This window comes from Styela clava, chromosome 12 (assembly GCF_964204865.1).
Source record: "Styela clava chromosome 12, kaStyClav1.hap1.2, whole genome shotgun sequence".
In the NCBI taxonomy this organism is placed as follows: domain Eukaryota; kingdom Metazoa; phylum Chordata; class Ascidiacea; order Stolidobranchia; family Styelidae; genus Styela; species Styela clava.
The window spans coordinates 2,087,145-2,113,532 of NC_135261.1; the positions used below are offsets into that span (position 1 = coordinate 2,087,145).

Sequence of the window (26,388 nt, forward strand, 5' to 3'; positions counted from 1 at the left end):
ATTAATATATGTTGAGAACTGACTTCATAACAAAATTTAAAATTGTAAAAGGGACTTTATGGACACCTTGTATCTCCGCTGCCTTCTTATTGTTTAGAGATTTGGATTTTGAATTACGTATTTATCCCGGAGTGAGGAAAGCTGAGAAGGATGGCTTAACCATCGACGCATGAAATCAAAATTGGGCTAAGTCCATTTTTCTAGTTTTGAGAAAAACGCAAAAAACATTTTTTTTTTTGTTTCTTTTTTTTATTTCTCTAATACCTTACATCGAGGATGTCTAGTTTTTATGGTCCACCAAAGTTACAATGAAGGCCATATTTAAATGGTATAAAAAAATTTGTGCTCCGCCCCAATTTTTTTTTGGGGGGGGGGTTTGGACTTAACCCTTTTTGGCTCTCAATTTTCTGGACCAGAAACAATGTTATTGGACTTAGGGCCCCTTAATTATGTTATTATAGAGGCTGGTATGGACTTAGCGCTTTGTATTATATTTTTTGAGAGGAGCTATGTCCAAAAACGGACTTAGCCCGAACTTACAATGCAGTTATCCAGAGCTAAGTCCACTATAGTAGACACAGCTCTGTTTAGTTCTCAAATGCCCTAAAAAAAGCAGGGTTATGTGACGTCCATAGCTGTCTTGAGATCTAGAGCACCTGGAGATAAGGCAAATAGACCAAAATGTAGAGCTAAGTCCAGGAAAATCAGCAATTAAAAAATGTCATTTTTTGGAAAAGTGGACTTAGCACTGTTTGGTTTTGAGGTGTCGATATGGCGAACCACACACATGTGGGTGCTTACTAGTCTATTTGGGATATGAGGATAGTTATTGTTACCGGACAATATTAACCAATGGCACTAAAAAGCTTTTTGTTTTTGTGATGCAGTGTCTAACAAACACTTTATCATATTATATGATTTTTTCTATTCTTCCCTGGGAAAAGAAAGTTGGTAAGATGGCCAATCAGAGAAAGCCCGTAAGCCTGTTCCACTCTGAAGCAGTACTGTACTGTTAACTTATGTTTTCATTTACATTTTTGGGTGCTCCCGAAGTATGCGAACCAAGATGGCGGACATAGGAACGTAACATGGGTAACAGGTTAGGGTTAGGCGATAATTTTTTTCCAATTTTCCTTATTTTAGTCCTATTATCAGTTCGAAGACTAGCCAAGAGCCTCCCGTAGTATTTATACCTAAAATTATGGCCTAACCCTAACCTAGTACACATATTACATTCCGATGTCCGCCATCTTGGTTCGCATACTTCGGGAGCCCCCATTTTTGTCCATTAAAGGTCTGAAAAACCCACTCCTAACTGCGAGGAATTTGAAACTTCCAACTCTAGCAACACAGACACAACAGTTAATAAGGCATACAAAGCTAAAAATAAAGATGCTCACTAAGTATGTACGTCAAGATGGCGCACAACCTGAACATAGTATGTGTACCAGGTAAGGCTTCAGGTTGTGCGCCATCTTGATACGAATACCTCCGTCCATTTTGGTGCACATACTTACGGAGCGACAAAATAATTACTCACTTCTACAGAGGTGGCTGTTGCAACCAGGATATACGCTGAGTTTGCCTTGTTCACTTTGCAATGGCTCGGCACTGAGACTGAAACTCCCGAAACAGAAAGCGAAACACCGGTTTCTAGAGTAAATCCAGGAGCACACGAGCACTTATACGTCAGCAACGGACCATCAGTGCAAGTTTGCTCGCACACGTCGTGTTCTTCGCACATATTTATGTCTGAAATAAGAATTTATGATAATTTAAAAAACAGAATTATTGAGGTTTCAGTTTTTGAAATTTTGTTACTGTATATCCTCGCATATAACTGAGTTTAAAACTCAAAAAAATGTTACCAAACTAAGGGGTCGGCTTATATGCGCATAGCTCTGATCGGACTAACAATTCAGCTTATACACGCATGACTCTGATCGCACTAAGTGTCGACTTATACATGAGTAACTCTGATCGCACTAAAAATTTGGCTTATACGCGCGTAGCTCTGAACTGAAAAGATCTTTTTAAGGAGTTTAACATTTATAGTGAAAATGAACTGAAGGATTCTGAGACACTTTTTACCGTTATTATTAATAAAAGTAAAACATAACAATAATCGTTATCATATGACATATCCATTAATTCTCTTTTGCAACCATTTTCTGTGATAGGTGCGTATGGGAAGGGAAAGGGCGACTCAACTATTTATTTTGGGAGGATTGTCCCCATTTAACTTTGAATATGTAAAAGGATGTGGAATATATTGCAGTTACTCAGTTTTCCACAACTCGCGTTTTCTTAATTTTTTAATCGAAAAGATAGAGTCACTAAAATTTAGATAGGTGCAGTGTGAAATACCTTTTCTGTCCAGACAGGAACCCAAGATTTTTCAAGTTTAGTATTCGGAACTTTAGCAAAAATAGTTGAGTAGCCCTGATATAGGATGTACGGTACACTAATGTCTGCACCCATGTTCAATCTTCTACCTAACTCACCCAATCACCCCGACTGTTTTTACCCAAATTATTCCAAGTGTTAGTCTTATTGTAATATCTGCAGCAACGACCCAGAAGGGAAATTATTACCTAGCCCCAGAGGGTCGCAAAATAGCTCAATGGGGGACGCAATAAAATATTTTTCGACACTAACTTGTGTTAAAACAAAATATCGATCAAATTTGAAAAATTTGGAACCAGTACTGAGACCCACCATCACCGAAATCAAGCCAAGATCTGATCTTATGTGCGAGAATATGCGAGCGCATCAGTATCGTTAGAACCACCGGTACTCCCGAAGTATGTGAACTAAGATCGTGGACACCGGAATGTACTATGTGTACCAGGTTAAGGTTAGGCCATAATTTTATTCCAAGTTTCTATATTTTAGTTCGGGGACTAGCCAAGTGACTCCCGTTGTATTTGTACCTAAAATAATGGCCTAACCATAACCAGGTACACATACTATGATACGGTGTCCGCCACACTTTTGAACACATAGTACACTCACCAACACATGTTCTATTATCCAAAGGATTCAGCTTCTGTCCTTCTCCACAATAGCAAGTGTACTGATATTCTGCATTGTCGTCGATTTGATCAATGTATGGTCGAACAGTGCAAAATGACTGGCATTTCTTGCAGAACTCAGGCTGCTTCACTCCAGGCAAGAGAACCTCTGAAAATAAAACAAAAAGTTATTTGTATTTTTGGATTCAAAATGTTTTTCATTTTAATTTTATTGTGTTAATCGCCTAGCTAACAATAAGCTACAAATAACAGATAGTAAGGCGACAGTAGGTTTTATTTAAAAAACACGATGAAAATATGTGTACATAATTAAGAAATTTAAAAATAAAGAAATGAAAATATCCAAAATAAGGCAGGCAAGATCAAATCTAACAAATATTTTAATTTTTAATTAGCTCCACGCCCGCTCAAAAAATTGTCTATGCTCCTTCCCCCTCCCCCCTCCTTGTGGGGCTCGCACAGACCAATACCAGCCAAGATTCTATCTATTGTGCGAAAACATACAAGCATATCATTGGAAGGATTGTTGTTTTTATTATTTTTCTGCAATATTTCTGTATTAATAAATTTTAATTTATTTCACTTTTGATTTTTGGGAAGGTACGAAAAAATTTAGCCGTGCCAAGTGGATTGTGACGGAAAAAGTTTGAAAATAACTGCTATAAAGAATACCTGAACATTGCTAGGCACATCAGTCTAATTAAAAAAATTGTCAATTTTTTTTTCAATGTTTTCTGTATTATTAAATTTTACGCTAAATTTGAAGAACACTGCTATAAAGAATACCTGAGCAATGATTCCCTTCATCCGATCCATCAGGGCATTCAACTCTTCCGTTGCACATTTGACTGAACTTGACACAAACAGAGGCATCGCTGTAGCAGTTACCTTCATCAACCTTGCATTTGGCTTTGCCTGGTTAAACAAATCAAAAAATTAAAGAAAGGAACGTCTGTCAAAAGGCTGAAATAGCTAAACAAAATCTGAGCCCAAGTTGATTAAACTGAAGTTCTTTTCAACTAAAAGTGATGAAATTGAATTAACGCAATAAAATAATTTGGCAAACTTGGCACCATCGCCGAGCTATCTGAGGATGTTAATACTCGCGTGGTGAAGCGGTGTTTCTCCAAAGAAAGGAGGAAATTTCTAATTGCCAAGTTGGACTGTAAAAGCCAGCAGGTAAAAGCGCGAGTCTCAAGAGACATGATGGTCTAAAAGTTTTCAAGCAACGAAAAATTGAAAATTTGATATGTATAAAACTAAAAAAAGGTGCTCCCGAGGTATGCGAACCAAGATGGCGGACATCGGAACGTAACATGGGTAACAGGTTATGGTTAGGCGATAATTTTTTTCCAATTTTCCTTATTTTAGACCTATTATCAGTTCGAAGACTAGCCAAGAGCCTCCCGTAGTATTTATACCTAAAATTATGGCCTAACCCTAACCTAGTACACATATTACATTCCGATGTCCGCCATCTTGGTTCGCATACTTCGGGAGCCCCAAAAAAAATTGTAACATTTCAAAAAGGGGGTCCCAACCTCCCCCCACCCCCCTGGCTACACCCCTGTATAGATTGGTTCTTGCGATAGCTAACAAGAACCCTTGGAACAGTGGTCCCCAACCTTTTATAGCCTGTGGCCCCGTTCAGGCTGCTATTGGCCCTCGTGGCCCCGTTTATCATTCCAGTGTTAATATGATTGGTGAATTCCTAATCTCATATTGTTCAAACAATTCATGCTTAACAAAGTGAAAACACTCTGTGAAATAAACTTATCAAGCAATGAAAATAGGAAGAATTGGGAGTTAACTTGCTAAAGTCAGTTTTGCACCTAGCATGGTGGCCCCTATCAAGTGCTCTGTGCACCCATATGTAGGTCATGGGCCCCTGGTTGGGATCCGCTGCCCTAGAACAATTCAAGCCATTACTGAATAAGATAAAATAAAATTTTTGTATTCAACAAGTAAGATGGCTTAGTAGTTAGAAAATTAAGATTATTTGGGTACTCCTGAAGTATGAGAAACCAAGATTTCAGACACTGGAACGTAGTATGTGTACCAGGTTAGGGTTAGGCCATAATTTCAGGTACAAATACTACGGGAGTCACTTGGCTAGTCCCCGAACTCGTAATAGAACTAAAATAAAGAAAATCGGAATAAAATTATGGCCTAACCAATTTAATGAAATTATTTCACTGTTAAATTTTCATGTTGAGCAATTCATTTTTTCCAACCCTATCCCAATCAGTTCAAGTAACCAAATCCCTACAAATGCAAATATCGGTTTCTGATACACCAAAACAAATCTTGACAACATAGCTAACTATTTAATTACCACTTAGACTGAGTACTTGACCCATAAAGTCTACAAAGCACAAGTTGAACGACTGATAACGCTCAAAAACCTATGAAATACTGTATTAACTCTAGTATTTTAGTACTGTATTTATCTGCAACGTTTCTTTCAATAAAATATCTACATGTCACAATAATAGAAACCAAAAGGTAAGAAGTTTTTGTACACACAACAATCTTATAAACCAGCGGTGGCCAGTTATTTTTCTAAGTGGGCCAGTTACAGGTAATAGACTTGATTACTGAAGGCTCAAAACTCGAAACTATGAATAAAACACAGTTTATTTATAACAGCTATAGTCCAACAACTTGGCTAACGTTTATATAATAATAATAAGCACAATGTAACAATCGGAGTCATTATGACCTTATTTTCATCGATATTCTCAACGGGAATTCATATCTATAAAATCTATGCTCGTAATTTTAGCCGACACAGGTGGGCCGGATATATCTCTTGGTAGGCCGGATCTGGTCTGCGGACCGAAATTTGCCCGGCCTTGTTAGAAAATACATAGTTTTTAGAAAATAAATTTATGAATGAACAGGATGGGTATATTGACTTACAAATTCATTTCGACAATTATTCAAGACCACCCATCAAGTCTAACGATGCTTCATGTCAGCTTACAGTGAAATTGGCCTAAATTCCTGTGGGTTCATGTAATGACAAATTATACAGTGCGGTTAACATTTCCGAGTCTGAATGGATTCACAATTTAAGTTCATTCTTTGGAATTTTAATGGTATTTAGTTGTGTTCTGTTCTTATTTCAAATATCCATGACCAAACCGTTCCTTGTTATACCTTGTAAATATCTTATTCATGACTAAATCACATTGTGAACTAAGAATAAAACAGAACCCCGGTCGTTTGGAACATATTCAAGAGATAACATAACTTTAGTTCAAAGTCTCCTCTATCACTGAAACTTTAAGGTACAATCGAACACAACTTTTTTCATTTTTTCTAAGTAATTAAGAAATTTATGGGTTTTGTTTTTTGACTCTCTGTGCTATGATTTAATTAAATTCCTTTAATAATGTCGATCGGTGTTTACTAACATTTAATTCTTTGTATTCTCAGTAGCTCTTACCACTTTGGTGATGTCCCGTAATTTCACACAAAGATGAGTCTGCCATCGCTTTAATTAATAAGGAAACGTTTTATAAAAAAAAAACACAAACCGTGATTCGAAATATCACTTCAAGAGCGGACAAACGATTCATACAGTACACGCCAGGAAAATAAATTATTAACTGATATTTCTTTACGAATAAAGCTATTTCACAGGAGATTGAAGAGTTACACTGTTTAAATTTCTGACTTGAGTTAGGTACATTAGTTTCAATTCAAGATGAAATAACATGGGCATCACTCCCTGTTTGATAGAGTTACACTGTTTACACTGTGCTTTTATGGCACAATGTAGACAGCAATTTCGAATTCAAAGCAGTTATACAAGACTACTGTCAATCAGGTAGAATGTTATATATAAAGACTTGTTTTTTTATGCCCAAGCCTAAATGTGTATACATGTGTTGTGTAATGGGTCTTGCCTTGGCAATACAACTAACATGACCAAAGTACCACATCTGTATAAATATATGCCAGAGTTCCAGAGGTTGCACTGCTTACAGAAACAAAATAGTTCTATCAATTATAAGCGATAGAAAAATTGTACGTGCAACGACTTACTGGCTAAAGCCATGTTTACAAAAGTCGGGGGCTAAAATTAGAAGCGAAAGAATATTCGCCAGTCGAGAGTGGGGAGCACCCGCAAGGGCAGATACCAACAACTATATATTGAGCTACCAGTACATTCGGATTGATACGAATATACATGTGCTTAAACTTTGGTAATGACGTAACAAATGGCGGTCTCTAGAACGCAAAAATGTAAAAACATGAAGTGTTGAACAATTTTGGCGAGTCATATTAAATCATTAAATGAGCCGTAATAGGCCCGCAGGTCGCAATATGGAAACCACTGGGCTAAAGAGTCAGACTTAGCTGTGCAAGTATCATAGAATACAAATCTCCATTCAAATCCCATGTCCAAAGTGTCACTTAGGGTGTACTATAATAAATTGAGCAGGCAATGCTAAGCTGAAAAATTTCGACCATACAAAAAAGATAGTTTTTCACGCACTGTTAGATATCAGTGGCTGTTTGTATAGGGCATTGTTTAGAGAAAACAGCAGGAATAAGCATTCTATGAGAAAATCCATTCCAATCTGAATTAATCTTTGGCACTCCAATATCAATATCTACGTTGATACTCGGAGCAGATTAATAAAGGTCAAGTGTGTTATATTACACTAAATGTCGCCACTCTCTGGTCATAAGTGCTTCTAAGTAGGTGATGATATTAAATAATGTTATTTGAGGCAGAATGGAAAAATGGTTTGAATTTATTTAATAGAATTGCAGAATAAATGAAACAGTTAGTTTAGCATTTGATTATTTATTTAGGATGTCCCTGTCCGTGTGTTACAAAAATATATCTCTAAATTTCAACTGTTATTTTGTGCCTAACCACAGGTCATTTTCAAATATCTGATGGTTTTAGAATTGAATCTAAGTAGGTGGTAATAATAATAAATAATGTTATTTGAGGCAGAATGACAAAATGGATTGAATATATAAGACAGGATACTAATGGTATATTCTATGATACACGGTGATCCAGAAAAACAAAACTGTCTGTTATTGCTATGGTGTCTTACATGTCTTAATTATGAAGTGCTTGGCTCTTACAATAAAATAGTGTTGTGTAATGGAAACTTGATGCTTGTTTATAAAGATCTAAAGGCAGGATACACTACAAAAACCCAAACCATTAGAAACATATCCTAGAGCAGTGTTTTTCAACCTTTTTCGAGCCAAGGCACACTTTTTTAAGTGAGAAAATCTCGCGGCACACCACCAGCTGAAAATATGGGGAAAAGACCTAATATTCACAATATAAGTGTTATATTGTTAATATAATATTTTTAACATTGAAGAAAGATGTTGAATAGGACATCTTGAATAGTAATCAAATAAAAACAAAGACAAAAAAAAATCGCCACCAGATGCTGCCACGGTCTGATATAGAACAGTACTACATGATTACTCTGCCGGACGCTACATCGCATATACACACAACTTGGAGAATTTCCCACGGCACCCCTGACAATATTTAACGGCACACCGGTGTGCCGCGGCACCCCGGTTGAAAAACACTGTCCTAGAGGGAACATATTAACTTCTAGATTACTGGAACTTTTGGGTACAATCAAACACGAATACAAGTTCATGGATAAAAAAAAACTTTGGACATAAATCATTATTGTCTTGTATGTACATTTACTGTAAACGGGTAAAAGTTCAACAGAATCAGAATAACCTCTTATAACTCTAGCGCATTTCTGCTTTATCAAATCAAATCTTCATGAACATATCAACATACAATGAATATTGACACGGCAAACACTTGTATGTGTACACACATTGGAGTTTTATGTTTAAATTAAATAACCTTCATTTTCATAATCCACTATTTCAAATACATTCTAAAGCAGCAACCTTTCAGGGCTTGTGGCCCCTTGTTTATCATTCCAGTGGTATTTATAGTGTTATTTTGATTGGTAGATTCCAAATCCCATTATGTTCAAACAATTCATGCTCAACAAAGTGAAAACAACCTGTGAAGTGTTAACCTTATCAAGCAATGAAACTAAGAAAAACAGGGAGTTTTCTTCTCAAACGAAAAGTAAAATCAGTGTTGCGGATAGCATGCTTATCTGAGGAAGTCTGATTTTGGTTTGACGAAATGTTACAGAAATACATTTGTGTTAGTATGCAGCAGGACTCTTGAATCACTTAAGATACGGTAGTTGCATTTATTATTAATTCAAAATATTTATGTCTACTGCCTGCTGTATCTGCAAAACATTAATATTTATGATTCCGTGCAAACAAATACATTCAATATTCAGTAAACAGGAATTACGGACAGGAAAACTACTTTATTTATTCAATTTTCAATGGATTGTAAGCTATTTATCTACTCTTGGTTGTTCATTCAATGAACCGCGGTTTCCATAGTTACCCCGGCCTGTGGTGTCTGGAGTCGTCTTCTTCCTTTAACTAGAGTGATACCAGAATAACGGGTCGCTTAAATGTGCCTCAAACTGTGACTTTTGTTAGTATTTTACATGCGCCTCCTTTCTTAGTATGATTTAATGTTAGACTCACTCCCTCGTAGGTGACCCTGCTCGATAACCTTACTGGTTTATCGCGTCTCCTTTAACACTGAAATTCATTTTCGTATATTTCCTAATTATGTTTGTCTACAGTTTACTTTCGGTTTGTGATAAAATAAACTAATGATTGACTGACTGATATACACACAAGTCGCTCTCCCTTTTTTGTACAGTCTAATTCATTTATTCAATGTGTGCATAAATAAGTATTGTAATACTAGTACTGGTAATACTACAACAAATACAAAGTGAAATTCCCCTCAACAACAACAAAATTTTCTCCTTGAGGGGTGGGGGGAGGGGGGGAATCCTTCATCGGTTAGGAAACGTGGGTTCAACATAAAAGTGCAAAGAAACCATAAAATTAATATGAACAACGATTTTATACAAACACTAAGTTCTCCAAACTCACAAGGACAGCGAAGAAAGCTAAAGGAGAAAAATAAATCATAAAATACCAGATCAAAAAAGATCAATCAACAATAACTTCCTGCTGTCAAACATACTTCCTATTCACCAACCAATAGGAAATAGTTAATTACTATTAATTTCCTTCATCACAATCTAATCAAATGAAACTTAGTTGTAATTTCAGAGTTTAATAAGGAAGAAGTCCATGCATCTGAAACAAATAACTGGCTAACTAATCCATTACCTGATATTAACTGGTGACTGACTGAGAGGCCGTGTTTCACCATATGATTAAGCCGTCTTATTGACTTTCATCTCCCCCAGGATTCATACAACATATTCTATACAAACCTAACATAAATCTATATTCAACAAATGTTCATAACCAAAGTACCCCAATGAAACAACAACTAAATTGGCCTTTACGTTGCAAATTGCAACCAACTCAAAAAACTAAATTTTTTCTGTGGCCCAGTTAGATTTCTGAAAATGGGTATGATGTTTACCGACAAAAAATGTTGCACACCCCCTTATGTAAGAGCTTCACTATAACATCACTGTACCTGAGAAACGCTCCATCAAAAGCCTTGAAAATGTGTATTTTTCAGAATGAGTTTGCATCATTTTGGTACCAAAAAAAGGGTACCCCCGTAGTGTGTGTACCAGGTTAGGGTTAGGCCATAATTGTATTCCGATTTTCCTTCTTTTAGTTCCATTATGAGTTCAGGGACTGTCTGTGTTGTGTTAGCCAAGTGAATATACCCCCTGCCTATAGGTTTCAGTCCCTTTACACAACTTGATGTAAAGTAGGCGAAATTAGTTACCTCCATATTGGTACACACACTTCTGGAGCACCGAAAAATATCTTAACTTACACATATCTTTAGCTTCATCAGAGCCATCTGGGCAATCCATTTCCCCATCACAGGTCCATCCTTGAGCGATGCATGTTAATTTTTCCGATCTATCTCTGCAGGAGAACTCGTGCGGTTTGCAAGAAGCAAGATCTGGTGATGGGAATAAATAATTTTCAGAACTCTGTTTATTCGAATAATATTTGACTCTTGTTTAAATCCCCCTAACCATGAGTTACAACAATAATTGTGACCTCAACTCCCTATTTAGTTCTGATTGAAAGTTTTGACTGCAATTTGTTGGTAAACAGGAACAAATACCAACTCTGAATAAATATGTTTTTGAGAGAAGATTGCTAAATTTCTTGGTGTCGTAGGGTGGTCCACATAACCACTAGTTGGTTTGCGCCTTTCTACACAATAAAGTTCATGCATCTGAAACAAATAACTAGTTAACTATTATAACGAGAATATCGGTCGGAGACCGAAGACTTATCGAACTTAGATCGGTAATTAGTTAATAACTCGCTAATTATTCGACATAATTAACCCAAAATCTATAGGCTTCTGGTCCGAGGTAAGATGCATGCACATGCAAAATTTGGAGCAGATTCAACCACGCGTTCGCGAGATATCGCGTTCATCTAACAGACACACACACAGACAAATACCTATCAATATACTTACCGATCTTAAGATCGATAAGTAATAACCGGTATGGACTGGTAACAGAACGAAAGGTCGCGGTTGGTCATATATAATTAACTCTCCCAGAAATAAAAAAAGGGTGAAGTATTGGTGAGGCAATGCAAAATCGAATGATTTCAGTCTCTTCAAAATAGAGCAAAAACAAACCTATCAGCGGCTTCTTGTACAGAGCAGAGAGAAAGACATAACTATGTTGTAGAAGAAAATAAATACAAAATACTTCAAGAGTATTACCTGAACCACAACCTCTTTCATCTGAGCCGTCCTCACAGTCCAGATCTCTATCACATCTCCATTTTGATAGAATACATTTTTTCGATCCTCTCAAACATGTGAACTGCTGGTCAGTGCATTGGGTGTCAATTTCTAAAAAGATTTATCACTAGTAAAAACACTAGAAAAAGTAAAGCTTAAAATCTTAAAATGTAGAGGATAGCAACAGCTAATTTTGAAGACTTACATACCACCATGCCAAGTAGGCTATATAAATCGCAGATAGTCAAAACTGAATAAGCTAGTGTATCACTTGTATGTATGTATGTTTATTTGCCTCAAAAATGTAACAGTATCTGCATAATAATTAAACAGTATAACAGAGACGGGATACATGTTCAAGATCTTACTGGCCTAAGACACAGATGTGCGACATGTACCCTAACAATTATAACAGCAGTTTAGGACTGATGCGTTATACTAGGACAGCGTTTTCCAACCTTTTTTGGTCGCGGACTATTTTCTCACCGGCGAAAACCTCTGCGGACTCGAGATGCGTTTATTGCAACCGTACTCTGTGTGAAGGAGCAATTGAAGCCATTACGTGCTCGTTAAAAGAGCCGACTTTTTTTATTGTATAATGGCCGTTTCCGTCGCACAATATTCAATCCATGACAACGACGAGAATATAAAATATCTTTTTATTTTAATTTAATTGTGTTCATGGTAACCTGAGCCTGAGACACGAATGTGCGACATGTACCCCAACATGTAGATTAACAGTCATGAAATATACAAATAACACTACAGTACAATACACAGGGCAAAGTGGTACGCCACAACGACGCCTTACTGCATATGATATGTTCTAAAATGATAAAAGATGTAGGCTATTGAATATATTTACAAAACTGGTGAAGTTAGGGAAAAACGCATAAAAGCCAATACCAAGCAGGCTATATTTAATGAAAATTTTGAAATACGTTAAAGTTACATAGGCTATAAACAGAAATTATATCGGTTTCCTATTTTTTTACATTTGATATTATATAAACTAAAAAAAACTATTTGCCCATGCTATATTGTACCTAAACACCCTTGGCTATTAAATTTTGAAATTACACATAACAAAGAAAATCCAAATTTTACATCAGTGCCCTCCAAAGACTATTCATACATGGCAACAAATGAACCGAAACTGGCCAGAAAAGTATCAATACAATGACATAGTGCTGATGCCGCTTGGTCACGCCCCATTGAAACTTTAAAATGTTATGGAATGTGAAACCAAAATTTCACTCACTTGCATCAGATGGAGGTTCCATTCCTTGCAGAAGTGCATTTTTAGAAAAAAGTAAAATGAAAAGCAAGTATTTTAATATATTTTGCATATTTATAAATTCCATAGTCTGACACTTCGTACATCCCATTCTGCGCAGATCAAACGTAATTCCACCGCTAATATCGAGCGGACGTAAATCCCAGGAGTCCTTTTGCTCTTTACTGTACTCTAATAGGTGTTATCCACATGGGAATGCTGTATAATTCTGTATAACAACTAACGATCCAGGTGCTAAAAATTTACGGTTTGAAGGCGAAGAGCCTCATATTAAAATTTAATTACTAAAGATAAAAAAATACAAAAAAATGGCATGAAACATAATAAATAAAATCGCTAACACCACAAATATATGTAAATATGAAACGCCAACATGCAATAGCCTTCTAGCAGAAATTTTGAAACTATAACCACTGGAAATTTCAAAGCATTTGGTCCGGTGGTTAATGATAAAAGCTATTTTTTCACAACAAAAAGAGAATGGAGAAAGGAAATATTAACATGATGATCAACAATATAATAACAAGACGATCGTGTCCAATAATGACAATCTGCAATTTCCAATAACGCTGGGTAAAAGATGTTGAACCAGAGGAAGTTCTTGTCCTTTTAGAACATAGTAAACATGTTTGTACCAGCGGCTGCTCATGTAGTTCATTGTTCAGAAGGTACAAGAATACAAAAAGACGCTGATGAAAACAATAATTCAAATGACATTAATATGAAACATCACAAAGAGATCCGTCTAAAGAAGGAATGTAGGTTGGGACAAGTCCTTGAGTCTGTCGGTGTATACTAATATCATAAATACCATAAACTCTAACTCAGTTGTTGCCAAGTGTTACTACCTTCAATTTCACCAGAATAAAAAAATCAAAAAAATAATTTAAAATAAACTTCGAAATATTCCGAATTTTCAACTTAGTAGGGATCATGAAAAAATAGAATGTGTAATTGTGCCTATGGTTAACCTATGGTTTTACAACAAATTCTGGCAAAAAACAACTGGGTCAGGTTTACTTTGACAACATGCAATAAGATTACTGATGCGTGTCTGGCCAGAATCTTAGCTTACTATGTGGTAGTCAATTTGTGATGACAGCAAGAGTGACATTCTGTAGCAATGGAGTAGATGAGAAGTTATTTTTAAGTAAAAAAAATTCAACTGTTTAAAAAAATTTTGTGCATTTAGAAAAAATTCTCAGTGACAATAAAAATACTTCAGGCATTAAAATATGAAAAATAAATTCTTGGAAATGCTTGTCCTCTTGCACTAGAAAAATGTGTGTAATGTTGGAGATTAATTAACAACAAATAAGCCACGAATTTTAAATATGGCTCCCATGTCCGCCATCTAGGTTATATTAAAAAAATTATCTTATTTCCGTGGCTCGAAATCAAGACAGATTGTCCATCACAAAGCGATCCGTCTGAAGGGGAATGTCGGGTCAGAACAAGTACCTGTGTATTCTGGTGTATAATGATGCCTTGGCACAACACAAATTGTTTCCGTTGTTACAGCGAGTGTCCAAAACTTTAATTTGAGATAATCAAAATGTTCTATGTTCTGTAGTATCGATGTATATAAGAAGTTGTTTTTAATGAGTAAGAAATTCAACTGTTTGAAAAATGTTTTGTGCATGCATTTAGAAATCACTCTAGGTGACAATAAAAATACTTGAATATACAATATGGAAAATGAATTCTTGAGAATGCTTGTCCTATTTTGTGTTATGTTGGAGATTAATTACCAACAAATAATTTTTGATATGGCTCCCATGTCCGCCATCTAGCTTATATTGAAGACATTATCTTATTTCTGTGGCTTGTAATCAAGACTGCATAGTCATATTTCGAGAGAGTATATCAGCTTATTCTTGGCAGGAAGTAAGCCATACAATGTAAGCCTCATGAATGAGTCGAGGATACGCAAGCCTCAGATGAGGGATGCCAGATATTAAAATTTCATAGGTGGCAAATAATAAGATCTGATCCTGCTATGCATTCGTGCTATCTCCTCATTTTGATCTTCGTAGAAACGTACACAATGTACGAATTCCAATAGTCCGCGTTCATTAGGTGTAAATCCATGCCGACCAATCACATCTTGCTCAATCTTCGCAATGAAAGGGAATACATTCTGCGCCAGTGCAACGGCGTCATTATCACGTCTGTCAGTGAATTGATTCAAGACAATGGCGTTATCTTCTCTCCCTAGTTCGTGGATTATTTCCAACAAAATGTTTTTGATTTCTTGCAAGGGCACAGCACTAGTCATTTTGTTTGGGCGACAGAAGAATTTTATAAGCTTAACTAAGTATTTGAATTAAAGTTCAAATTAGAACTCTATAGATAGATAAAAAAAGTGTTTCGCGAACCCCATATAGTATACTACTGTACTATGGGTCAATATTTCCTGATTTTGTTAGTTAACGTACAATACAATACAATATTATTTCAATCTTTCGTCTACAACCAGACAAAACAAGAACATGAATAAAAAAATAAAAACAAAGACATGCTACTTATCTTTTAATAAGCAATGGACAGATGGGATTAAGTATCTGCAGTATCTGAAAGACAAGAAAAGCTGGGTCTGGTATAGTTCAGTACCAAAGGTACTTAGGATAGAATAGGATTTACATATTAATCCCTGTATTCAGGGTGGCAGAGAGATTTTGCCATACCAAGAAAAGAATATATGCATACCTATATAAATATGGTACGGTACCGGTACCGTATTACAGTATTACTGTATTAAATAAACATAGCCTATGCCTTTGGCGCATGCCTGGCAGGCAACGATATCTATATTTCAGTATTCAAGTATAGTATCCACTTCCACTAGCACATCGAGTGGACTATCCTATCTCTGTATTTCCCGTACTGTAACTTATCGGGAACAGTTAACTAGAATAAAACGGGGACGGGGTTCGGTGAATCATCCATTTGCTCTGCAAACAGGCGACCGTTTTCCCTCTTTAAAAATTTGTATGTATGTATGTTTATTTGCCTCAAAAATGTAACAGTATATGCATACCGGTACCGGTACCTAATAATTAAAAGATGTCTCTAACGATAAATTCCAAAGTACGGTATGTAAAATTCTGACCCAAATTCCTGTTGGCCCAGTTTTATTTAGTCCACAATAAAAACGGCACACGCCGGAGGGCGCTAGTGATGTGTCAACAATTTGGTCAACAATGAAAATCGACCGACTGAAATTTATGTATTTTTTTAAATACGGTACTGTATACTGCATCTCTGGTGATATTATGTTATGTGTTATATTATATTCATGTATCTATTTAGAGGTAAAAAGTAAATATTGCTAAATACCCTGTTTTTGGGTTATATTCTATGTTACGGTGTGAGATTATCCATAATTTCATGTCTCATGTTTTTTAAACGTTTTTGCAACTTTACTGAATTTCCCTACTCTGGGTTTGTCGTATCTATTGTAATCATTTTGTAACATGGCGGTGTTTAAGATGAATGATCTTATTTATTTTAAGATAGTTGAAAAGCCATAACTCTAAATTGACAATATTTTACAGACCCAACAGAAAATGTATTTATTACATACATTTTTGATGATACAGTATATAATTGTTACTTATTAATAATCATTAAATTTTTCTTTTTGTACGACTAATACTATAACATTTGTGTTAACGTTTCTCAAGTAACATTTTTCATTACAAATTGCGTGTATAATAATAACAAGAGAGATATGCTCAATGAGAGATATGCTCAAATATATGGACACCTAGAGCCACATAATTTTGATGACGTCATAGCGAAAAAGTACTAGTCTTCTGGAGAAAAATTCGATCTTTAACCACTGGAAATTTCAAAGCAATTGGCCCAATAATCAAAGAGAAAAGCGATTTCTTCAAAACGTGTCAAAGAACAACAAGAGCAAGACTAAGAACAACATAACAACAAAACGATCGTATCCAATAATAACAACAACGAGACTGTCTCAACCTTCGACGTTGTTCAGTCTTCAAGTATTGAAACCGATAGGTGCATTACTTGAAAGAATAACAACGGAAACCACAACAACAAAGTAGCAAAGCAATGTCGTGTCGGATTATAATGATCCGATTTAGTATCAGTCTCCATCATGCCATTAAATGAACTTACTTATCTTTGTCCGAAACGGCATAAACGCCCCGAATCAATAGAATAAAGCGACAACGTCTTGTTTAAAGGAAGGTCAAGTCATCATCGCTGATTAAACGAAAATCCGGATCTTTTGTAGAAAGCCTCGCCAAAAATAACATCAGTACTGGTCCCGAATCTTTCATATTTGATCGATATTTCAACAGAAGTCAGTGTCGAAAAATGTTCAGCCGCGACTCTCATTGAGACCCTCCGCAACCCATCATTGGGGGGTTATAAGTAGGCTATAAGTATAAGTTTCTTTCGACTCCATAATCAGCATAACAATACATTTGACAGATAAAAACAAATAAATAAAAACTGATTATGAAATCAGGGTAGCAAACGAAACCTTAGATAAGGTTTATAACGTACGAAATATAAGATGGAAGGTTTTGCCAAGAGGAAGTGGTACGTGTTCACTCACCTAAAATTATTAAGTTATTTCACACACGCTCACACGGGTTGGGAAGAGTTGGAGCTCCCCGTTTGAAGTGTCCCGATACTAAATTACATCTATTAGCAATTTATTTTTCCTCCATACTGGTAATAAATTTGCAGCCAAAATAAAAATGAATTTGTAGCGAATGTTGATTGAACGAGGAAAAATAAATATCTGAATCTGATTGTGACTATACATTATAATGTTATTTAACCCCTTTATATTAATAGTATGTTGAACTCTAAGCTATCCTATAGCTGCTTCCGTGATTAATAGCTATCGTGGCAGCTACGAGCCTTGGCTTTTTGTGTATTAGAGTTCTTTTGTATCGACCAATTTTGATTACGTGTGTTTCCAGCCTTTGTTCCGGAGTTGAAATATGTTTTTCATGTTCTTATGATTTTGCCTGGGATTCGACCGTATTTCTGTATTAACGTTGAAATGTATATATCTGTTTGTATTGGATCGTGCATCTTTACAATAAACGAACATTTGGCATTCAATACATGTAGTGGTGGAATTCAAATTTTTCGTCAGCCAGTTCAATCACAAAAGTCATATTTTTCGACCGGTTCTGTTATATATATGTTTTTTTAGTAGCCTAATGCTAAACCGGTTGGCTGATCTCATAAAATTATGTGAGACGGTTCTATAAAACTAGTGCGAACCGGCTGAATTCCACCACTGAATACATGTGTGTTCTTTGACGTCTGGTGAGTTCAGATCGGAGTTACACTTAATTTAACGTGTGTCGACCCGATAACAGGTGAGTAAACACGCAGATAGGGTCATTCTCCCCTATAAAGTGAAAATGGCATTTCAGAACGAAAAACTAATACTGGTTATCACGTACCGATCAATAGCCGCGGTTAAGCGTTAGCAGTAATTGAAACAAAAGTAGAATTTAATAATTATATAAAAATAAATATGGGTGACAATTGCGTTTTGAGACAGACTTATTCCGCCAAACGCATTCTAAATAACGTGAAAGAGGATTAGGTAATTGTCATAATTTAAATCAGGGGTGTGCAACCTTTTTTATTGGCGGGCCAAATACAAGTAACTGGGTGAAGCCGCGGGCCGCACCTTTATTTAATTTAGGCTTCCTGGTAGTTGCAAGCACAAAAATTGCCTATATTTGCTATTGATCTTACGGCATTATTAGGAGTTCTTGCAGAAATAGTAGATTTAAAACGCATAAACTTCTGAAGAAACTGCTATTTAAATTTTTTTTCACACCGACTTCAAACGAATGCATTGAGAAACACGTTTTTGTAATATAAATCGTGTATTTTGCAACAGAATTTTGCTAGCTTGTTTTGCTAATATGACTGGTATGGGCTTTGCGACGAAAAAAAATAAATACTCGTTTTGCGGGTACACCATTCGAAATTGTTATTTCTCCGCGGGCCGCACAACTTCTTCTTGCGGGCCGCATTTGGCCCGCGGGCCGCAGTTTGCACACCCCTGATTTAAATCATGGATTTAAACTGAAATTAGACAATTATATTCTTGAATATATACAATATCAAACATGTAGGCCTATTCAGAAGCAGAGTATGCCGTATCTTTGTAAGATCAAGAAATAGACAGCATGTGATCGGAAATTACTTCACAACAACTAGTAAACAACAAGAAGATCCTTTTAATAATCCTCTTATTTTTAGCATTGGCGGGAAAATAAATTACTGATTAGTATTATCTTACGCATGTTCAAACTTCGAGTTTCGGCAACTGTTTCTGAATTTTCGTCTTGCGTGTTATTATTTTTACCACCATGTGGTTTAATCAGTGGCGTATTTACAAAAATGGCGCCTATGGCAAAGTTTTAAAATCACCCCTCGATCGCTGACTTTACAATTTCAACCACTGTTGTTGAATTGAGATACTTGTACGTTATTAATTAAGTAAAATACCAGTTGAAATGATTTCCAATTTGGAATTATCCCATTGAAACATTGTACTTTTATAACGTTTCGCCATCTTTGCGCAATCAGTCAGTCAGTCAGTAGGTTATTTTTCACCAAAATGAAAATGCACTCGCAGTGAACATAAACTTAAAAAAAGTTGAAAATTACATTTCATGGCGAAAGGTGACGCGAAAAACCAAAGTTGATTATCGAGCAGCGACAAATGTGATGAGAGTCTAACTTTGATACAAGTTTAATAGAAATAAGACGAACAATATATGTATAAATTAATATATCAAATATTAAAGTCCAAAATCCAAATTTGTTACAGAAAAGAGACTCCGGGCACCGTCAAGTACGGGAGGGGTAACCATGGGCAGCAAACAGCATAGCAACGACCAAAGTGAATATCACCTTGGCACAGTGACAGACAGGCTCTGTACAGTCATAGCCCTTATTTTGCTCGAGTCATGGCTGCCATAACCTAGATAAGCCACCGGGCTCAATATAAATTACTTTTGTGCTTTTTTTCTATTACGTTGAGTAATTTTTCCCTAATGTTGGAATCTCTGAACCACAGATACTCACTGGTTGGAATCTTTCTTTGTATGATTGTGTTTTACGTAAATGTTTAATACTGAGTTGTTCGGTTGTTATATTTTCATCTTCAAGTTAGGTGTCGCTGACTAGATGGCTCAGTAATCAGTAATTTATCTTATTACCATATTGAAAGCACACTTAATTTACGAATTGAAATCAATAATTGAAAAGCATTTCAGGGTGAGGGGAACCGCGAGAAACCAATTGAATTTGAACTCAACATTTCAGCGATCCGCGGCAAGCTATCAGGCAATGTCGTGCATGTGGAGTAGTGAGAATAGTCAACCTTAAGATAAAAACCAACAGCTATAAGTTAATTCCGGTTTTCGGTGCAGTTCGTCTCAGTGGACGGGGCGTTTAACGTAGCTTTGTTGTGTCATCTTCGATACAACCAATTGCTCGCCAATAACAGGTCACGAAAAATATTATCCAATCATGTCCGCTTTGACGTAGACAATTTCAAAATGGATCCCATTGTGTCTACAGTTTGTTTATGTTACACAAGTTAGACGCCATAACGAAACTATTTTTATTTTTTAAAATATGTTTGTATGTGTGATATGGGTAAACGGTATTTCTGCGTGTTTCAAACTCCACTTCACATTTTGCTCGTTTTTTCCAGACTTTTGTGAGTTCATTTTACTTATTGATCTTGATCGGTAAGTATGTTGATAGGTATTTGTGCCATGCTGAAGTATGTGCACCAAGATGTCGCACAACATGAACCCTAACCTGGTACACAACCTGAGTTCAGGTTGTGCGCCATCTCGGTGAGCATACTTCCGGTCCGGTATTTGTCCGTCTGTTAGATTGACGCGATATCTCACGAAAGCGAGGTTGAATCTCCTCCAAATTTTGCATGTGCATTCATCATATCTCGAAGCCTATTGATTTTGGATGAATTATGTCGTATAATCAGCGAGTTATTAATTAATTAGAGATGTGACACACGGTGTCGCTATGGAGTAAGAGTAAGTAACTTTTGATCGGCAAGTCTTCGGTCTCCGACCGATATTCTCGTTTATATTTTGTGTGTTCTTTCTTTGTTTTTTCAGGGAAATCAAAATAAACTTAATAAGTTATTCTAAATCATAATGCTTAATAACCAGCTTTGGTCCCGGCGGCTTTTCTTTCCAGTAGAATTATGAAAAGAGAGGGATTAATTCTCGACATTTCCGCATATTCGCATTATTATCGTTTATTACTTTGCTGATTGACTATGACTATTACAAACATAAATACTCCATATCTGGTTATATGCGGAAATGAACACAAAATGGCATAGTTGTTTCAAACCTATATTACTTGAACTAATATACAATACCAATATAAGTAGTATTCAATAAAAGAAATATGCATCTTGATTAATAGAAAATAATTTAACCATTCAAATTAATTGATTAGAAGCTCATTATTCAAAATTGTGCACCTATGCAGTCTCCATTAGCAGTAATAAAACTGAAAAACTCAAACTGAACCAAACTTGGCACAAAATTTTTTACCCCCCACTCCCAGGTTTAAAACAAAAATACTGAAACTTTATCTACTGATTTCTGATACAAAACAGAAATTTGAAAAGCATTTCTATTTCAGTTAAGTGTTTAGGCTAGGGTGGTCCAAACTCAGGCCCTACGGGCCACATGTGTGGCCCTCCGCTTCATTATCTGAGGCCCACGTCACATTTGGAGAGTTATCAATAAATCGCATTTTGTGTTGTTTCTAGATAAAATGCGGATTCTATTAGCCTGGGATGGCTATGTCTGATATCTTCTGTGTGTTTGCACAATGACAGTGTTTGTTTTGTATTGCACTGTTTACCCATTCTTGGCACTATTGTGACCCGCGAACAATGAAAAAATAAAATTGTGACCCGCAGAGCCGACAACCTTGGACCACCCTGATTTAGGCTACCAAGGAGTTTTAATTTGGAAAATTTGAAATACTGAATGAATATGGTGCAGGGTTGTGAAGACATGCAATATACTACAAGACCAAAATTTACAATTGACCTCAACTCTGTGTTGAAAATTTTCCTGAATGCCAGAGTAAAAACCTCTGGTAATGTTTCTCATACATGGTGTTTTACATATACAAAACGAAAAATTTAAGCGGCGATGGTGCCAATATGAGTGGTTGCAATTATAGCAGGTTGGGTAGTGATGTTCACTTCAGTAGAATTACTCCTATCCATCCAGGGGGAACACTTAATTGAGCTGAAAAAATATAATCTAAAACTGAGTGAAAAAGCAAAATGTAGGACGAAAACAACTGCCAGTATAATCATTGTTCGTTTAGTTCCTTCCTCGCGCATTTTCGGCCAGAGGCTAACGAGAATCACCATGCCAGAAATAACCGCTGTTATGACAACAAGAATCCACTCAACCGTGCAATTCGGAATCAGGAGTAGAAACGAGAGAGGGATGAACATGAACATCGAGTAACCGTATAAGCATAGAATGTCGAGGTACCCATAACTGGCTTGCATTTTTGTGAAAAATAATATTCCACGAATGACTAATGGGATCAGAAAAGTGTATCCGTAAACGATCACCATCGCAATTACGAGACGATGAAATTCCGGATTATAGTTGTAATTCACGTCAGAGAAGTTGTTGAAATAGGTTGTCAAATTCCCACATATAGCTATCGTCATAACAAGCGTTGCACAGATCCAGAAAGGTCCATAGACATCGGGATTTCCACCGATATAATTCCTATGGTAATCAGCGCTCGGAATAGGCAGAACTGAACCCTTTATTCTTCCCAGAACAACGTACGTATCGACATCAAATAATTCCTTGTAGAAATCGAAACTCCATATCGGCGACGATTTCTTATTAACCAACTTTGCGGAATCGCCACCAGTCTCCTCATCATCTTCTTCATCGACCGCAGATGATGGAAATTTCGTGAAAGTGTGAGTTTTACCATCGTTTGAGCTACTCCCCACAGATACCCCCTCTAGTGGTTGATCAATTTTTCCATCTGTTTCCCATAAGCTGTACTCGTCCGAAGTATTTGAAGCCATTATAATGTTAGTAACAAAACTAGTTATTTCTTATAACTATATCTGTAAGTAGAAGAAATATTTTTAAACAAGATTTGAGGATTTTAAATTTTCACCAACATTTTAGATTAAACACCAATATAGTTATTTCTCTGTAAATAGTAAATTGAGCATCTCTTAAACAGCAAAACCTCATCCTAGGAGCATAGGATATAGCATAAGCATATGCATCCCGGGAGAAAGGAAAGCTGATACGATGGCTTAACCATATCACGAACCGCGGCCTCTCGTCCGGTTACCATTCCATGCTGGGTAGGGGATTAGTTAGTTATTTGTATTCGGAAGCCAGGACTTGATGGTGGAGGAAGCCGTAACCGACCAGCGGTTACGTGAACCACCCTACGGCGACGAGGAGTCCAGAAATCCTCTCGCACATAACAAACCCCATATAGTATTCGAATCTGCGAACCCACGTACAGTAATCAGAGGTGCGGTGGGCGATGGCAAGCGTATTCCTAACGCTTAGCATGATGACACTCATACTACATATGCATGCCTACATGACAAGATTTTCTAGTCCGAGTGGGTGATGTACATTGTGTTGGAATTAAATTAGTGCTAGCTAATGTGGCCAACATGGCACCATCATTGAGCAATCCATGGATGATAATAGGTACGTGGCAAAGTTTTTATGCCATGATGCTTCCCATATATACAATTACTATTGAGCAACACTTCAATACCAAATATAAAATAAAGATCAAATTTACTAGAAAAGTGGGTACTCATGTAGTATGTGAACCAAGATGGTTGACACCGGAACGTAGCATATGTACCAGGTTAGGCCATAATCTCAGGTACAAATACCACAGGAGTCATTTGGCTAGTCCCCGAACTCGTAATAAAAATAAAATAAGCAAAATTAGAATAAAATTATGTCCTAACCCTAACCTGGTACACATACTACATTCCAGTGTCTGCAATCTTGGTGCACATACTGCAGGAGCGCCAAAAATTGTTATACCGGGAAAATTGTCATGCTAAGGCTTCCATGCATATGCTATAAATCCACACACTAACATATACAAAATAGGCGCAGACAAGTCAGGGAAAAATAAAATCTAAATTGCACATTTGTGTAGTCAACTTCAAGGGCCACCAAGTTAGGCAATATAAAAAAAAAAATGGTTAAAACATTCGATGGAATACTATGTTCACTCACAAAAAAATTTGGTGCAACTTTGGCATGCAGTGATTTTAGTATTTACCTAACCTAACTGGATATGATGGGATTTACATATTTATCCTGGGGGAGAGGAAAGCCGATAATACGGCTTGATCATATATGGTGAAACGCGGCCTCTTGTGCAGTTACCAGTACATGTCAGGTATGGGATTAGTTAGAGAGTTATTTGTTTTAGAAAACATTGACTCGGAGGTGGAGGAAGCCGTAACCGACCAAGCAAGTGGGAATCACATAGTTTCATCGCATAGGCCTACTGAAGTGACCACAAACCTTAAAAGGTTTGTGGTCACTTCAGTAGGCCTATGCGATGAAAAGTCAGCAATGCAATAAAAACGCTGTGATTTTTTTTGGAAGTTTTAAACTCTCGACATATTCTTGTCGAACCATGCCTTTCTTTTTTATAATCAAACATCGTATGAACCATCTAGATAAATTTAACAACGAAGGTATATTTTGTACTAGGTCTCCTTCCGAGAAATTTTCCTCTGTTGGTGGTTCTGACTTTCCGAATGAAATTGTCAAAAACGGAAAATAATTTAAACAGAATAATATTCCAGGAATGTCTCTTTTTAAACTCGAATCATTTTGAAAATTTTTATGTTTTTTAATTATGGATTCTACATCAGGAGACATGCCATATTCAAACCGTATTTCTAAAATTCCTGCATTTAAAAATTGTTTCAAAGCTTCGATGTTTAAATCAGCGAATACGTCAGGCAAAAGATAAATTTCGACAATACATACACTTTCATCAAATTTTGCCAATTCTTGAAATTCAGTTCCATGGTTATAAAGAATTTTTATTGTTTCTGCGCAAAATTTATCTGGGCACTCTTGTAGTAAACAGACCCACACAAGCGTATCATAAGTTTTCGTTGTTGAATCAAACGTGGGGAATCCCCTGTCAAACAAATGGATCAAACAATTCGTATTTCCATTCAAAGCTGCATGAATAACAGCATTAAGACCTTTGTCACGGGGTGTACCATCCGCTAATAATTTAATGATTTCAAAATCCCGATAGTCTACGGCTATATCCATAGGAATGCATGGCAATTTGGGATACAATATCTGACCGTAATCTGCAGGCTTCGAAGCGTCAGCCCCGTTGTCAAGCAGACAGCGTACTATTTCAACATATCCTTTTACTACCGCTAAGAATAACGGAGTACAATCGTCATCATCATAAGCGTCTATATCACGTACTTTATCAGCAAGAAGTTTCACGATTCCATAATTATTTTTCCAAACGGCAAGATACAGAGGTGTGCGACTGAAAATGCATGTTGTATTAACGTCAGCTCCATTTTGTAATAAAATTTTCGTACCTTCCAAATTCTGTTCCTCGACTGTAAAATGTATCGGGTGCATCTGCCATCCAGAAAGTTCCATCACATTAATACACTGAGGAAGTTTTTTCACAAGCACCTCAATACATTTATTATGTCCATGCCTGCATGCTTTGTGCAAAGGAAATCCCATTTTGTTTACATGTACTTCAGCTTTTCGATAAATATCAGCGAAAAAATCGACAATTTCATAATGTCCTTGCATAGCAGCAAGAGATAATGGTGTACTACAATGATACACACTAGGTGATAACACCTTCTCTAATACTTCAGGCACGGAGTTATAATCCGAATTCGCTTTTTCAAAAATTATTTTCACACATTCAAAATGTCCGTTATAAGCTGCATGGTGTATAGGCCCCCATCCTTCTTTATCCTTCTCATTATAATCCTTCCCATGTTCCAATAATTCTTTCAATACTTCAATATTCACAGATTTCACAGCTGTATATACATTAGTACAGTCATCTGACTGTCCTGACAAATTCATTACTAAAATTTT

General features: G+C 36.4%; 3 protein-coding genes across 4 annotated transcripts in view; all 3 read right to left on the reverse strand.

Moving 5' to 3' along the window:
* Window positions 1–15,122, reverse strand: part of LOC120329279 (prolow-density lipoprotein receptor-related protein 1-like) — a 151,017-nt gene extending 135,895 nt beyond the window's left edge. For both annotated transcript variants that reach the window (XM_078118342.1, XM_078118341.1), the window contains exons 1-6: window positions 13,130–15,122; window positions 11,848–11,979; window positions 10,927–11,058; window positions 3,822–3,950; window positions 3,016–3,183; window positions 1,541–1,752 (exon numbers count right to left, since the gene is read on the reverse strand). In XM_078118342.1, the coding sequence (XP_077974468.1) occupies window positions 1,541–1,752; window positions 3,016–3,183; window positions 3,822–3,950; window positions 10,927–11,058; window positions 11,848–11,979; window positions 13,130–13,256 (900 nt within the window). In that variant the 5' untranslated portion in view covers window positions 13,257–15,122. The remainder of the gene's footprint in view (window positions 1–1,540; window positions 1,753–3,015; window positions 3,184–3,821; window positions 3,951–10,926; window positions 11,059–11,847; window positions 11,980–13,129) is intronic.
* A 6,444-nt stretch (window positions 15,123–21,566) lies between these two features.
* On the reverse strand, window positions 21,567–24,809 carry LOC120329283 (protein YIPF1-like). The gene has a single exon (XM_039395860.2). The coding sequence runs from the start codon at window positions 23,310–23,312 to the stop codon at window positions 22,389–22,391; it is 924 nt and encodes a 307-aa protein (XP_039251794.2). The 5' UTR covers window positions 23,313–24,809; the 3' UTR covers window positions 21,567–22,388.
* Window positions 24,810–24,849: 40 nt separating this feature from the next.
* On the reverse strand, window positions 24,850–26,387 carry LOC120329280 (uncharacterized). Its single transcript, XM_039395858.2, has one exon. It carries the CDS (start codon window positions 26,374–26,376, stop codon window positions 24,853–24,855), a length of 1,524 nt encoding a protein of 507 aa, XP_039251792.2. The 5' UTR covers window positions 26,377–26,387; the 3' UTR covers window positions 24,850–24,852.
* Between the last annotated feature and the right edge of the window lies 1 nt (window position 26,388).